The sequence below is a fragment of the Alosa sapidissima genome, chromosome 16 (genome assembly GCF_018492685.1).
Source record: "Alosa sapidissima isolate fAloSap1 chromosome 16, fAloSap1.pri, whole genome shotgun sequence".
NCBI classification, from domain to species: domain Eukaryota; kingdom Metazoa; phylum Chordata; class Actinopteri; order Clupeiformes; family Clupeidae; genus Alosa; species Alosa sapidissima.
Window position 1 is genome coordinate 28,357,844 of NC_055972.1, and position 16,987 is coordinate 28,374,830.

The 16,987-nt window shown below is 41.0% G+C and overlaps 1 protein-coding gene across 5 annotated transcripts in view; it reads right to left on the reverse strand.

Moving 5' to 3' along the window:
- Positions 1-2,777: 2,777 nt before the first annotated feature.
- The window catches only part of khdrbs2 (KH domain containing, RNA binding, signal transduction associated 2), a 77,543-nt gene continuing 63,333 nt past the window's right edge, over positions 2,778-16,987 (reverse strand). The window contains exons 7-10 of one of the 5 annotated variants that reach the window (XM_042066230.1): positions 10,895-10,977; positions 9,379-9,437; positions 7,192-7,281; positions 2,778-5,284 (exon numbers count right to left, since the gene is read on the reverse strand). In XM_042066230.1, the coding sequence (XP_041922164.1) occupies positions 5,274-5,284; positions 7,192-7,281; positions 9,379-9,437; positions 10,895-10,977 (243 nt within the window). In that variant the 3' untranslated portion in view covers positions 2,778-5,273. Of the gene's footprint in view, positions 5,285-6,208; positions 7,062-7,178; positions 7,282-9,378; positions 9,438-10,894; positions 10,978-16,987 lie in introns of those variants that run through there. The other 4 variants (XM_042066229.1, XM_042066227.1, XM_042066226.1 and 1 more) reach the window with 4 other exon arrangements.

Consider the following 16,987-nt stretch of genomic DNA (forward strand, 5'->3'; position numbering starts at 1 on the left):
CCAGCTAGCTATAAGATATAAGAAGTTCATCATGGCAGAGCCAGCGAAAAGACCAAAAAGACGTTTGTGAAATATGCACCCCAAAGCTGTAGGGGGAGCGCCGTAAAGACAAATGTGACAACACAAGTGAGAAATCAGTGAAGAAATGACTGGACTTACAGAGGAGACCATAAAAGACATCCAATCTGCACACTCAAGACATAAACAACCCCCTGCCGGAGGCAAGATGATCTCCATGTAAAATAAATCATGTTTCCATCAAAAGAAACATATGTTGTCACATAAGCTATAGTATGTGTATAGTGCATAACATGTAGCCTGACGTTGTCATACTCAAATTCTAGTCAGAATATGAGTCTGATACTGCTCCATTGGGACGTAATTATGGGGCGTGTTTCAACCGATACAGGGGGAGAATGCCTCTGCACTCAATTGGATAGACCTAACCAATCAGAGCAACAAAATAGCTTACCGTGAGGTGTAGGAAGAAAACACACGAACCATCCTTCTTCTCCTATATCCCCTCCGTTTTTAAAAATAATTCTGTTGAACAGTGATATGCTACAAACATGTTAAACAGCTGGGAAAGGCTGTCGCAAATCCCTCGAACAGGTGGTCAATCGGAGATTTCAAACGAACGAGGGAACATGTTGCAATGCAACAGCGCTGTTTTCCCTTGATGAAAGTGAAACCACCAGTTTTCCCACATCTCAACTTTGGCCAAAGTTTTCAGAAATAATCGTTTTCAGTGATACAAACTCATTAGATACAGTATAATGAATTTTCCATATGGGGTCTTAAAAGCCATGTATCCTTCTAGCCACAGCGTTTTCAGCGTGCTCAAATGACGTGATAGACCAGGTCCATCCAGGTGCTCACCTGTCCATCATCGTAAAGCCTGATTTGATTGGTCCGCCTGATTTTTGGGGCGAGCATACTTGCCCCACAATGGAGCAATGCCAGACCGAACTTCCCGTGGGGCGGGACTAAGTTCGGAATGGCACCCAGGCTACATAACATGGGGGCTTTTGCAAAAATTATGAAAATTATATTTCCGAATACAATTGCCTTACGACTACAGTAACAAAGAGCCCATGTGAACGTCTATCCTGGACAAAGGATGACCTGACTTTAGCATGTCTGTAACACAGTGAGTCTCTGTGATAATGTGACTTAAAGACTTATGGGGGATGCACAGGAGGTCAGCCTCTGCTGTGGTGTACTCGTCATGTGAATTGATTGGGAGTGCTTTTAAAATCAATATCCCCCAAGCAGGGTTTACTGACCTCTGTGTGTGGTTCAGGGGCTCTCGTGGAACAGGAATTTATTAAGGTTTTCTCATCAAGACGAGCCGCTATCTTATCTGATCCTGGGTAATCCAGGCACTGTTTAACACAGTGGGAAAAATAACACACTTGTGAGCGATACGGTCTGACTGTTATCAACTCATCTTAGTTTAGCAAATTGGTCATAATGACCAGACGTGGGCCACACATTATAGGCTTTCTTACAGACTTGAAGTTTTGGAAGGCAAATCCAAATATATGTAAATATCTGGATTCCCTTAGATAAAGAGGGTTGGTTGTGCTTGCTAGTCAAGGCACAGGGACAGCAGAACTCAAAAATGTGGGGGGGGGGGAAACAACACAGGCACAGCCAGCAACAAAAAAGAGAAAAAAGCACAGAGTGGGTCTTGTATGATTTCCATCTCTTGAAAGAACTTCACCTTCTCTTCATCCTTCTCACAATGACAAGGAGGGGTCGTGATGGAGGTGCTGATGGTGGTGGTATTGTGCGGTGCATGCTTCCAGTCTTTAGTTTTACTGGCAGCCTCTAAAGCAGACAGCAGACAGGATGGATACCAGGCCAGCTGTCTCCGATCCCCCACATAAAAACAGCACAGGTTGACTGCATGGAATTAATTAGGAAGTGAATGTCAGTAGTGATAATTACCTCCTCCCTCTAAGATAAACAATCCTGCTTCATCTTGTCTTCTGGTTTCAGACAACAACAGTGACTGTGTAGTGGTTCACAGTCAATCATCAGATGAAGAGGAGACTTCTTCTGCACTTTTCTGATATTCCCCCCCCCAAGTTCTCTACTCTGTGTAGCGCTGTAATGACATTCCAACGAAACAAACAAACAAACAAACAAGTAAACAAAAAATAGATTAGTCACAGACAAACGTCTTTTAATGATATGAATTCATTTGTATTACATTTTCTGTCCCCTGGCCTTGGTGATTCTCTGTGTGTCTCGTGCAGCTTAATTAAAAGAATGTTAATTACCCAAATGTTCAAAGCGTTGTCATACAGGGGCGCAGTTCCACTCGAGCAGGCAGTCCCCCAAGACCATCAGTCATGTGTATAATTAATCTGTATACCCAATCTGACTGCTTCGCATTATTCCAAGCAGACCTCCGAGGTCCTGCACTCCCCTCATCTACTCTATACTCTGATGCTCCTATAAATGGATGAATAATATGACTGAACAATATCACTCATATAAGACCACTGACAAATACTGAACAATATCACTCATATAAGACCACTGACAAATACTGAATAATATCACTCATATAAGACCACTGACAAATACTGAATAATATCACTCATATAAGACCACTGACAAATACTGAATAATATCACTCATATAAGACCACTGACAAATACTGAATAATATCACTCATATAAGACCACTGACAAATACTGAACAATATCACTCATATAAGACCACTGACTAATACTGAACAATATCACTCATATAAGACCACTGACTAATACTGAACAATATCACTCATATAAGACCACTGACTAATACTGAACAATATCACTCACATACAGTAAGACCACTGACTAATACTGAACAATATCACTCAAATAAGACCACTGACTAATACACTAATACTACTACTAATACAATGTCTTTTGAAAAGCAAAATTTAACATGGCTTTGTATCCATATTTGTATATATATGTAAATGTGTCACTTGTAGGAATTGTGCAGACACACACACACACACACACACACACACACACACACACACACTCATCTTATTCAAACTATTTCATTATCCATTCACACAAGATGGGGCAGTTTACTTTAAAGACACAAAAGTGTTACAGCAAGTGAATAGTGTACTGCTGACAGTACTGCAAATTGAAAATGGAAATATTCATGATTCGTCTTTTGTTACGAGTAATGAACTGATATAGCATGCCCATACCCAAACATGCAGATACACAAACTGCTGAATTGTACTGTCAGGAGTACAACTTCCCCATCCCATATCACCATTAAATGAAATTAATCCCTTTCAGACTTCTAGGAGTCATTGTAGAAGCTTTTATCTGTCTTGATTTCCTTAAAGTTCCATTTTGAACCTTTCACTCCATGAATAAGACACAAAAAAGCAGTAATAAAAAAAATATTGCCTAAATAATCAATAACTCATTGATGCAGACGTTAAGAACACTACCATATAAAAATACATCATACTGTGCTCGAACTTCAATCAATTATATCTGTAAAGTCTTCTTTGAGCCTGGAGTTGCTAACAATTTCTCACACTAAGAGTATTTAAAAAGCCTTTAGTGTGAAAAAGACTGCAGGTGTCTAGGACAAAATGTGAGATTAGTGTACACACGTCTTTGGTAATACTGCTGCTATACAGTAACTTGAGATAGGACCAGAATCACACTGAAGCCAAAATGTGTATCTTCTCATCACTCACACACACACACACACACACACACGCAAACACACATACACCGTACACACACACACACACACACACACACACACACACACACACACCTACACATGCACACAATGGCCTCAAGACCAAATGACTCACAACTGTTGTTTGTTTCCCTCTGAGTGTGTTTCATGGATGACCTTTTCAGAGTTTGCAAACAAGTGTGATCTGATTATTTGTGCCTGACTGAGACGAATGTGGCGGCTGTGTTGCACCTACACGTCTGTGGACGATATGTAAACTAGCCAGATTGCAGATTTCACATTTCTGTTATTAAGCACAGACATGGCAAGCTAATGTGGCAGGCAGTCTCTGTTCAAAGTACCTATTGTGGCAAGAGTGGGACTCAAGAAACCAGTGGTGGAACTTGAACTAAGGCGTGGAATGTAACAAAGCTGTGTAACTGTACAGTGTAATCCCTCTAAAAGAAACGTCTCAGGCATGATTTGAAAGACATTTCCTGTTTGTTTTCCTGATTGTTCCAGTCTTTGATAACAAAAAACATTAATAAATAAATAAATATTAACATCAACAAGACACACTCATAAAATCTGTAGATCTGTATTTCAAATCAGTTCAACCACTTGTTACACACAGTCTGAGGGTGTAGTTTTCAATGTGCTGTGTGCCAACTGTGCACTCTACCAACCATCTGTATACGGATGGAGTGAGGTGCCTTTGGCGGCCCACAGACTGCACTGTTTTCCAAGGTGTTAGCAACTGCACTTGAGCAGGATTAATGGCCAGCTGAAATGCTGGAAGATAGCTGTTGGTTACTGGGTGACAGTGGGACCTGTGTGGATTCAGTCTAAGACACACAAGGCCACTAGTGAAAGCATGTATGGATGGACCATTCTGGTTACACCGCTAAAGGCACAAGCTCAATTTGTGAAATGTGAATGAGTATTTCGACATGGGTAGAGTCTGTCAAGGCAGTCAGTGACTTACTGCCTATAAAAACACATGACTATAGCATATCCAGAGAAGGGGGAAAACATTTTTCTATGAACTAGAACATTCAAAAGGAGGTTTTGTGTCCATAGCCCTGTGCAGGTATAAACTAACGGTGGTTAGTTTATACCTGCATAGTTTCTTAGGCTCTAAAATGGTCCCAATGCAGTTTCTAATTAAAGTGGTAACAACTGTGACATCTTATTGACTGTGTTGTTGTACTCTACATTCATTTTGTTGTTGAAGACAAAAAATATCTTTAGGTAAGGAAAACGAGGTTTTAGGCCATACTATTATTTTTGGAACAGTCTGTCATCAGATCATGTATCATTTTATGCAATAAACTAATATACCAGTGCTTGTAGAGGCTTTCAGAAACTCTAGAAATTAGAAGAAGTTATTTTTTTAACATGGTTTATGGTTTTTTCAGATGGTTGGCCACTTTCTGAGAGGTCCTAAAGTCAGTGTAGTTTGCCTTTACGGTAATATTCTAGGGTTATAAAACAAAAGAAAAAGAGAGAAGGAAAGTGACAGAATCTTACCTGCTTAGATGTGTTCCTAAGCATTATAGTTCACCTGTTAAGAAAAACAGTACAAATGTCAGAAAGTCTCTGATGTTCCTTAGACTTGCTCCAAATTGAAATCTGAACAAGGAACATGACATATGTAAATGCATAACTCTAATACACTACCATGCAATGGGATCCCACAAATTGTTACTATCAAAAAAGTAAACCAAATTTCGGGAGGGACAAAAGCTGTCATGAACTTGAAAACAACCATTTCATCTTTTTTGATTTCAGGTTAAATGCTTTTGTTTAGCATATCAGCCATTAACATTTGTTTTAGCTTGTTTTATTGATCGCATTGGCACGATTCTTCGTCTCTTATATAAATGGTATGTTACTGAGTCAGTTTTGGAGTTTTCTAGTTAACATTAATTAGCGGTTTTAGAGGGCCAAGGAACTTATTCGAGGTTAGACAGGACAGGTTTACTTTTTTAAGTGTCAGTAACTTTATGTTTATGATTGGCATACGCAACAATCGAGTTATTATTGGGGGGTTACCTGCTTAAGTGTTTAGTGATCCTTTCAGTCTCTTAATTAGTGCGTCAGCCTTCAAGTCTAATAAGTCACAAAAGAGAGGTCACGTTTCTACCGGCCTTCAGGTGCAGTAGCAGAGGTATTGTTTATAAAGCACTGATATTACAGTACAAAGACTGAGCTGGACTCACAGTGATGGAGAGAAGACAGAGATAGCAGAGAACAAAGATGGATATCTTAGTGCACCCCACTCCCCGTCTAGAAACAGATTGTGAATAGCGACAGTATGCACATATAACGTGGGCATACTGGCCAACACTAAAGGTAAGAAGGCATTTAGACAGTCTTATTGTAGTATGGTTTTTTTCCTTACCTCTTTATCGCCATAACATTCTCAGAGACATTCTAGTGCAGGCTGGTCAATCAAAATTGGCGTTTAATGAGGCCAAGCTTAAAGAATATGTTAAAAATGAATTTATTGTTCTAAACAATTGATTTCCATTAACATGTTATACATTTAATGAACTAATCAATAGTCAATGAACAATTTAGCTCTAGCATTAAAATGGTGCCTCTTGAGTGGATTAATGTAGCTGGTCTGGACTTACACAAAATGACTTCAAAATTTTTGAAAATTTATTTCCGTATTTAAAAAAAGAAAACATTTTAGCCATTTCCTGAACCCAAGCAGGCATTTATTACTATAAACAAGTACTTGGAATGCATCTAATTTTACAAAAAAGAGAAAGATTTCAACATTATTGACAAATTATGGCAAACAATTTGACAATTAAATGGCCACCTATTTAGAGAAGCTTACACATTGTGCTTTATGTTCTTTTATTACATGTTTTATGTACAAATACATCTTAACACAGAACAGAGCACTTGTCGGTAGCTACATACATAGCTGACTGCTTTCTACCCCAATAACGAAATTGAAATTAAATTTACAAACGCAATAGTTAACATAATTAAATTAACAAGTATTAAAAAAGAAGTTATATACAAGATGGTTATCTTCACTTAATAATAATAAATCAATCTGGCCTTGATGAAAACAGGATCACGAAAAGGATCAGTAAGCGTAAGTTATGTGGCAACTTCATGCTTTTGTTTACGAATAACACACAGTTATGTACAACCAAAATGACAGCATTTCACGGCAGGGTCTGGCGCTTGGACCCCGCCTTTTCACATTTAGATCTCACTGTTTGCTTTCCCCTCTCATAGTTCAACTAATGAGTCCATCTTATCAAAAATCAGTGGGTTGGATCAAGGCCTAGGTTTAAATGGACGGTTCCTGGGTCCTATATCAAGGTGGGAGGGAGGGGGGGCGGCCGAGGGAGGAAGAGAGCAATGAACACGTTTTGAAGAGTCAGAGTAATTAATGTGATCATGTTGGAGAACACAATGTTTCGGAGCACCTTCAATATCTACCATATGGATGTTCTCTGTACCCCCGTCTTGCGGGCCTTGTTGCTGGGGCTTTTAGAGGTGCGGGGCGTGTTGTAGTCCAGTCCTCTTCTGCTACAAGTAGAGGACAAGTACAAGCTGCCACATCACACAAGCACAGGAACAAGTAGAGGGCAAGCTGACACATCACAAAAGCACAGGAACAAGGTAAGCGGCATTGACTGACACATCACATAAGAAAATGAAGAGTGAAAGTGTGTATACTATAGTCATACATAATATGACTATAGTATACACTCACTCAAACGTGTCAACATGACTATACCTACACTTTCAATAATGAATGGGCTACCCTATTTTCGATGTTAATGATATTGCATTTTCACCCTCGGCCATCTGAATGCACCGAACACACAGTTTGACTTTGATCAGTCAAACCCATTCGCACAAAGTACACATCATTAAATTCAGTACATGTATACTACCATAGTTTGTGACAAACATTTATCCATGCATGCTGCACACACGAGCATCATGCCCTACCTCATATATCTACATATAAATGAACAGTATGGGGACAAGAAAGTCATCCAGGTAGGCTGTGCCCAGGACCTGTGCTGTCATAAGCAGAGAATTTGCTCGGAATCCATTCACTATTAGGCTTTCAGAACATGCCCAGCCTGGCCGTCAACAAAACAAACAGCCGACCGTCGGGGCAAATAGGCCTTAACCTTCAAAGCGAGAGCTGGCCAGGCCACTGGCTGGGGACACTAAATCACATCACTCTTTTTGGGAATGGATATGTGAGAGACTTTGGCAACTGGCGGCTGAGGGATTGTGACATGAATTGGATTACTGACTCCATAATAAGCTCTTGTGCCTTTGAATTGTACAGAGGTTTATGACAAAGATGGATTGGATTGAAACTGCACATGCAAGTGACACGCACACACATACTCCTTTCTCTTGTTCACAGTTAACTTTACTCGATAAATGGGAGCGTAATTAAGGTTGCCCAGGTTGTCGCACCAGTGTAATCTAGCCCTGCTGCTGAAAATTAATTAGACAAACCCAGCGTAATAAGACAGTGTCCCAGTGAAAGCTGGCAGGACATGGCACCTTGTTAGCGCTTGAAATGACATGAAACAGCCACTCCTCCATCGGCTCCACACAGAGGTTTGGGGTTCCATGTTACAAAGTGTTTATGGAGCATGAAATCAAATCATTGCTCTCCTTTTCGCCCAGGCCTCCAGTGTGCCAGCCCTCAATTTTTACCGCACCGGGAAATGAATGACCGGGTTTCCGGTCCACAATGCCGAGTGGCCTCTGCAGTAGAAAAAACAACCCCCCCACAAAAAAACAACAGGAGCCTTGCCAAGTGCAGTGGGATGGTGGGTATCAAACATAATCCTATGAGGGGCACACTTTCAAAAAGCAAAAACGCGAGCCCAGCAGCCAGCCTCCAAAACACCCTCACAATAGGCATCAGCCCAAAGCCTCCAGGTCCCCGCTGGCCCAGGGCCTGGTAGCTACCGCAGCCTAGCCAGGAGACTACCTTTGCCAGGTAGGGAAGGGCATTGCTCGTGGCAGCCTCCTCCTTCCCATGGGGTTCTAGTGGTCTGGCACCAGCCGACACAACGAGGCTTTTCACTTTATCTCTGGGCTGTGAAACATTAGTGTCGCTCTGGGAGGCGATGGGAGCTGAGCCAGGATTGTCTGGTTAACGCTACGGCTGAGTCAGATAAAGAGGCGCCGTCACCTTCTGTGGAGGACACAGTGCCTTGACTGGGGTAGTTCACATATAGACAATTCCAAGAAACAATAATGCAGCTTCTACAGTATACACAGTATATGTCTATTTTCTTTTTTTTTAGCAAAAAAATACAAAGTTAGAGAGTGATAAAGTGTGGCAAACATCCAAATCTCAAGAACTGGATGGATTTATTTCCTTCTGACAACATGTCTTCAGTAATCTTTAACCGTGTCTCAAAGAAGGCTAAAACTGGGCATTCTGCAAAAACAGCTGAAGAAAAGTGCTGAGAATATAAGAAGGTCTACTCTTGTTCAGCTTTATTTGAAAGGACCACTGCCATTCTGATTGACAATGCACAGACCAAAGCCAACTTAAATCACTGTTAAACACTAGAAATCATATGGTGTCATATGGTGTGACGCTGTTAAGTATATAAAAACGGCAAGCCAGGCTCTTACCATAGTTGTTGTAGGATTCTTCAGAGGTCCCATGGCCATATTCATAATATTCAGAAATGCTAAAATGGAAAAGGTTCGGCTCAGTACAATTCAGTTCAGACAATTTCACTGATCATATGGGGGCAATTCATCCTTCGCTAAGCCACACCCGAAAACCGCCACAGGCCAATCGTGGCTTAGCAACCCGTCACTAGGCACGGGAGGTCTGACAAGCTTTTTGAGTTTTGCCATGTTAACCTGTGGAGACTGAAAGCATGTGGGTCATGAAGGGCACTTATTTGGATGTGTGGTGCCCTTACCCACGTAAAGACACAGTGAAATAACATGTTACACAATAGAAACATGATATAGTTGGGAACAGATATTGTTCTAACTGTAAAAAATGGCATATTGCATGATATTTCCATAACTTCACGATAACGGCAAGAAGTTGTTAACAGACGTTCGCCAAGATGTATAGCCCATCAGCAATCTATTTAAAATAACACCTATTTGAAGTACCATTCATGATATGTTGTCAGGAAGTACATAGCTTAAATGGTATGTTTCTTTCGTCCCCCATGCCTGTTCCATTCATTCTGGCCAGGAGAGTCGAATGAAACAAAACGCACATTCGACTTTTGCTTAAATAACTCATGAACGGTTTTGTTCAGAGATGAAATTCCAACTGTATTTGACAGAGGACAGATGTAGGTTGCTAGTGACAAAATATTAGCTTTCAGTGTGGTACGATGTCTTTGTAAATTACATTTCATTGAAAAGTCCCGGTTCTCCCCCTATGTAATAGACATGCAGGGTGCTAAAGCTTGTCAGACATAGCAACAGTAACTAAGGAGGGCGGGACTTAGCGAAGGGTGAATTAATTTGCAGCTAACCAAGTCCATACCCACATTTCAAACTCACAGGCATGTATGTCAGAGACAGGTCAGTAAGCAACATAAAGAATAAGAAATGTCTATGTAAGTTATATAAAATACAAACATGTAAAAATAATTACACAAAAAGCAATACAATGGGCATTTAAAATGGCTACCCTCTAAATGTAGTAGCCTGATAAGAGAAGAAGATGAAAGGTGGCTTGATCTTCTAGGATCATGAAAGGATGATTGATTGACTTTCCAGAAACCAACTTTAATTAAATAAATGAAGGTACTAACAACAGCAGAGGGGGTAAAGGGGCTTTGGGAAGGATTTTTGTTCAAAGGTAACCTGGAAATATCACCAGATTGTGAAGAAATAACCGTTTGAGGTAAAAATGCCTATGCTTTCTGTTGCTGAAATATCCACTGAAATTAGCATGCTAATCAGCTATTTTGGACCGTGGGCTACTCTCTCATGATACCACTTATCTCCAGAAGCTCTGTACTACACATAAAGCCCCTTCAATGAGTTAATTTGTTGTTACTTTGGATAGAGATTTAGCATTAGCTTAATGTAATTTATACACACACAATCAAAAGGGGGCCCTAGATATATTCAGTGAACTTGTCTAATAGCTCAGTAGAAATGGACATACCTTTTTGACTGATTACTATAAGTATCATCATAGGCATCATAACTCTGGTCATCATATTCTCCGTCGTAGCCATCATCATAACTCTGAAAGAAGAGAGAGAGGAAAAACAACAACTAATAAGTTGGAAGCCATTGTTTATTGTGTCTGTTTGATCTTTCATCACCAAGCTCAGTCAGTCAGTGGACTGGGCTGCCTCAGATCAATTCAAAGTTTTCACCAAATCCTCTCGCACTTTCACTCACTGTTTCTGCTCTTGTATTGGTGGGAACAAGGGCCCAAGACAGCCAGTCAACTTAAGCCCAACTCAATTTGATTTTCACATTGAGGATCCACTAATCACTTCAGCCTCAAAAATCAATGATTAATTACGTCGAGAAGGGAATTTCCCTCATAAATGTACTCCCTAAGTGAGCTGAGTGACATGGGCGCTGAATGCTGTCCAACAGCAGGTATTGATTCATGCTCTGAGGAGCAGTGGTTCTATTGGTCATGTCCCAAAATAAAGTGGCTAACCTTTGGGACAGTTTCGGCAGCCATTTTCTGTTCTTTTTAATTCCCCTTTTACAAAACAAAAGGTGCTTTTCTGTGCTTGAATACCAACTAACCAGCCAATCATTCTCAGCATTGCACATCGAGATAATGAGATCTAGAACATCTATTACATCAAACGAGTCAAACCCTACGAGAGAGAGAGAGAGAGAGAGAGAGAGAGAGAAAAACTCTAAAGATCAAAAATGTCTTACTGTACGTCTGCTAAGGTAATTATGCCTAGGTACAAATCCTTAAGCAATCAATTATGTGAAACGGCACAGAGAAGGCGAGAGGAAACCTGATTACAATTCAAAGGTTATATCAAGCTTAAGCTTCCAGTCACGCTGCACTGCTGTTTTGCATATGCTGTTAATCCTTTTGCTGTCACCGTCTCCATGTTTATCCTCCGCCCAGTTATCGCCTTCATCAAACATTTGGGAAGGTGAAGCCACTTGCTTATCACTGACTGGATCTAGTTTAAATCATTTTGGTGGTGTTCACAGTGTGTCTGTGAGCCCATCACCATTATCTCCATCGTAATCTCTCGGGTTTTGATCCTCCGTTCTGTCAGTATGTCTGCCACTGTCAAGCAATAAAACTTTTGACAAAAAAAGAGAAGAATTTCAAAGCTTTCGTAACAGCTTATAGTAATACCAGCCCACATCTCATTCTTGAAATATATTTTTAAACACAGTTCTAGGAACACATACATACATCTATGGGCATGTTTATGTCAAAGCTCCCATGACAGCTGCACTCAGTGGTGAAGGATGAAAAGCAAAATGACAAATCAAAAATTACATTGAAAAACAATCAACCAAGTATTGTTCATCCAAAACAATAGTAACAACATAATAATGGTTTAGCTGTCTAAGCCACTAGTGCCTCAAATTGTGGGCAATTTTACAAGACTGTCATGACCAACGCCTACCCCCCAAAAATCCCCACTGCTGTCCTTAACTGTCTCTCGAGTAAGTGGAACCGTCACAATCCTGATAGCAAATACCAATTTCAGTACAATAGTGTAATAGCTCCATGCTGATTAGGCTGAATTAAATACATGGTGCTAGTCTTTTACTGTCAGTGACTTATCAGAGAAAGGCCCACTCATTTTGGTATTAAAGCTCTTTCTTCATCACCCGCGCCCCCCAACGACATTCCCATTCTGCACAAGGTTTGCAGTGGTTCTGTAAGTATGAACATGGATTACACTAAATTAAAGTTGGGGGATTATGTCAGGGATTAAGTTGTTCCGGGGGATCTAACACCTCCAGCTTCTTCTATTAGTCTTCGTTCATAATGAAAGGGTCAAGACACCATCCCATTTCTCTAACTGACCATTTTGTTAATGTGGGCATGCAGGGGAAAAAAGGAAGATATCTACATATCCTGCAAGCACAAATCCCTATGGCAGATTCCCAAGGCATTTAAAGGAATCTGAATATATCTGAAATGTATTTAAAGTTGGGTCACTCACTTGCTTTCATGGACTTTACTTACAGAGCGACTTGCCTTGTTCAACAATATAAGGTAATATATGTTATTTGAGGTTTTTACAATAAACTAAACACACATTCTGCTTTAAACACACTCTCAAGAAAATTGAGACCAATAAAAAAGAAACTCACGGACCATCTAGCTAAAAAAAACCTAGACCTAATTAGACCTACTTCAACAGTATATTAGCCTACACAATAGGCCTACTCACTGAACCACCTTGCTTATTGCCTTTGCACCTTGCTTATTGTGTTAGAGGATTCGTATGATTCAAACTGGCATAGCTTACATAGACAGTGTTGCAGAACTGTTTGGATTTACATACAAGTTGGTTCAATATTACAAACACATATTATATTTTACCACTTTTTTTTCTGCTCGCGGATCGCTTGGGATAGCTTGTGGACCACCAGTGGTCCCCGGAACACACTTTGAGAAACACTGATTTAGAGCCATTTTAGAGCCATTAACAGAATTTTTGAGACTGCAAAAGTCTTCAGAGTTCGACTTAAAAACTCTCTGAAGAGGAACTCTCTATAGTTCCATTCTGATGGTTCTTAGGCCACTACTTCTAAAGCAATTTTTAACTTTAAAGCAGCAAAAAAATATCTGTCTTTAGGAAAGCTTTTACATGGATGACGCCCATTCAAGAGTGTATCTTCTTGTTCCTTTAAGATTGTTAGTATTATCACTCATAGCACCTAACTGGCATCCAACTGTACAGTGGACCAAACAAGTAAGTTGAAAAACAGAGCTAAACCCCACATTTAGTGGCAGTTTGCTCAGCGTTGCCCTGATTGATGGTTTCATGCCAAATTGGGATGCCTTTCAGCCATTCTTCCCCGAAAAAAAACATTATAAAATATGAGAAAAGCATTGTTAAACCTTCAAGTGACTACATGTATTGACTGTTCTATTCCATCCAAAAGGAGACCTGTTTTCTGGGAAAGGTGGCAAACTAAACAGAGACTCTCCAGACCTGATGGCCTGTTCTGTTGCTCAGTCAGCTCTGTGGGCGGCCTTTTCTTTTATGAAGAACCTGTTATTTGGACAGCTTCAATTGCTGTCATCAGACTACTTTGGAGCTGCTTTTGTTAGCTTGTTTTGAGATTGTGGCGGAAACCCTACATCCTCGATGTGTGTGGAAGTAGTCAACATGTGTCCTGCTCCCTTGCCCTACTGTGCCTTAACCTGTCTCTGGTGTTACCAGAGTGTGGAGAGTTGTGTGGATGTGTGTGTATAAGTGCCATTGGCAGGGTGTGATTTGTTGGGGGGATGGTAGGGATGTAAAAAAACAGAGGAGGGGTTGATCCCCCCCAACAAATCGCTGAATGAATTTCATCCTCGTGGGGGGGGGGGGGGTTGTGACAGAGTTTTCTTACACGTATAGCCTACATTGCTAGCACTAACTTTCACCTGACCTGAACTGTCGGCAGTCTCGGAATTCGCGAACGTCCCCATGCAGATAAATACATTGTATACGTGGATTTTGTGTCATGAATCACATCCTCACTGATGACCGCAACAGAATGAACGTGTCCACACTGAACAGTCTTTTCTTCATCGCTGTTAATGGGCCAAACGTGCGTTCGTTCCCTGCTCAGAAGTTTAGAAGAGATGTGGATAAAAGAAACGCTGCATGGGCAAAACGCTGCATATGACGCGCCAACAGGAAAGCCAAAAAGACCACATGAAGTCCGACATCAGAGCAAACTGTTTACTTAGTCTTATTAGCTGAATTATTTTGACATGATGTGAAATCGATTAGGTTTTATCTTACGTTTTACAGTCTGATTAAGTTGCCCGTTCACCTTAAATCCTCTGCATGTTCCCGTGATTGGCCCATATGCTTAATTAGGCCATCTCCCACATTGCAGGTGTGGCCGTCGCAGAAAATGTAATGTTTCATGTCTTTAGTTTGCATTAAAGATGAATGTTCAACTGTTTGAAATGTAATAGAGCCTACCATTAACTTAAAAAAGAATTTGGCCAAGGCCTGTAGTTTGCTTTTTTTTTTAATGATAAAAAAAACATCAACATCAAAACAACACTCTGGTTTTTTGACAAATCGCACCCTGGCCATTGGTATGTATGAGGAAGAGAGAAAGAGAGATAAACTGACAAAGAGAAGGAGAGGGAGAGAAAGAGAAAAAAGTGATAAAAGAGTGAATGGAGAACGCTGGATTCTTTTCATACAAATGCATTATCCATGTCATGCAGTAGCAGTAGCTGTAATTATTTGGGCTTCACAACACAGCAATTTTGCATTCTCTTCCAGAGACGGAATCTATTTCAAACTGTGTTTCCCCCACTGAAAGTCAAAGTCCAGTTCCATGCAAATGCTGTCAATATCTCAGACATGCTGTGTTATTCACGTCTACCTCTCACCTTGGTGACCTAAACATGGACTTGACCAGCCACCACGCATAACAAGTGTGGCTCTGAGTTAGTGATGCCTGATTCTTACATTTCAACAGTCATTTGGAAAACCAATTAACTCCACTCCTATTGAGCGGGGCAGAGAGGAAATAAATCAAGTGTTAACACACGGGTGGAGAGCTGCGGCTTGGTGTAATTAGGATGGTAGGCGTCCGAAAGCCCTCAATACAGTGCTTCATTATCAATTGACAGCCACAGACTCCCATGACAGGCAGTGGACTACATGCACTGCTCCCCACAGACAGGAGGCAGAGGGGAGGAGAAATGGGAGTCCCAGGCACCTATTGTCTGGGCCTGTATTCAGCGAGGCGACTGGGGAGACGAGGCGCTTAGCTTTGTGTTATCGGAGTCGTCCTTCCTCTACACCCCACAGAATGAGTCAGTCTAGCCCCATGTGTTAGCGGCTAATACGAAACCCTCTGCTGTGTGAGCTGAATCAAAAGGCTTGATGGTCAATTGTTCATCCGACTGGCTTATGTAGCATTTGGCAATATGGACCTCATTCTAGAGTACTAGAAACATGTATAGACAGGTGTGTGTACATGTACAGTATAGACAGGTGTGTGTACATGTACAGTATAGACATATATGGAGGCAGCCGTGGCCCACTGGTTAGCACTCCGGACCTGTAAACGGAGGGTTGCCGGATCGAGCCAAGAACAAGTGGGAACGGCTGAAATGCCCTTGAGCAAGGCACCTAACCCCTCACTGCTCCCCGAGCGCCGCTGTTGTAGCAGGCAGCTCACTGCGCCGGGATTAGTGTGTGCTTCACCTCACTGTGTGTTCACTGTGTGCTGAGTGTGTTTCACTAATTCACGGATTGGGATAAATGCAGAGACCAAATTTCCCTCACGGGATCAAAAGAGTATATATACTTAATACTAATACTTAGACAGGTGTGTGTACATCCCGGGTTCCCGCGGATTCCCGCCCCGTGGTCCTTTCCGGATCCCACCCCGACTCTCTCTCCCATTCACTTCCTGTCATTCTCCACTATCCTGTCGCATTAAAGGCAAGCCCCCCAAAAATATATATAATAAAAAAAGCAGAGAGATATCTGCACACTGTGTCTGATACGCTGGCATTTATGAAGTATGACATTTCCTCCATCTGCGTCCTATATATAATATAAAACACAGAATGCTTCATAAACAGCAGTCGAAGTGCTATGAAAAACAGACACACCTCATGGTTAAATTTAAAATGTTGTGTAAATATGAGATTTGCTGCCCTTCCTGTGTTACTGTTGCTTCGGTAACCTTAAAGAGCAAACAAGGTGAGGTGTTACTTTTTCCCTCAGGTGTCTGGAGTCTGCCGAGTGACAGGTGTTGATGGCACCTCTCACTCGCCCAGTTAATATGCAGTGGCTGCCTCTGCGCCAAGGTGAATCAAGCCAACAGGCTTGAAAAAAAAAAAAAATAAACAAATAAATACCACTTGGTGATGAACTCTCAATCTTACACATTTCTAAGGGTGTTTACTGTAATTAACACATAACTCTCTTGCACCAAGGACTACAATGTCTTTAAATGTTGGTTACTCACTGTAAGAACTTCTTCATCTAATGAGCACTAAAATATTAACAAAACAAAAAAGGTTACTACCTAACTGAGTCTTCTTAACATG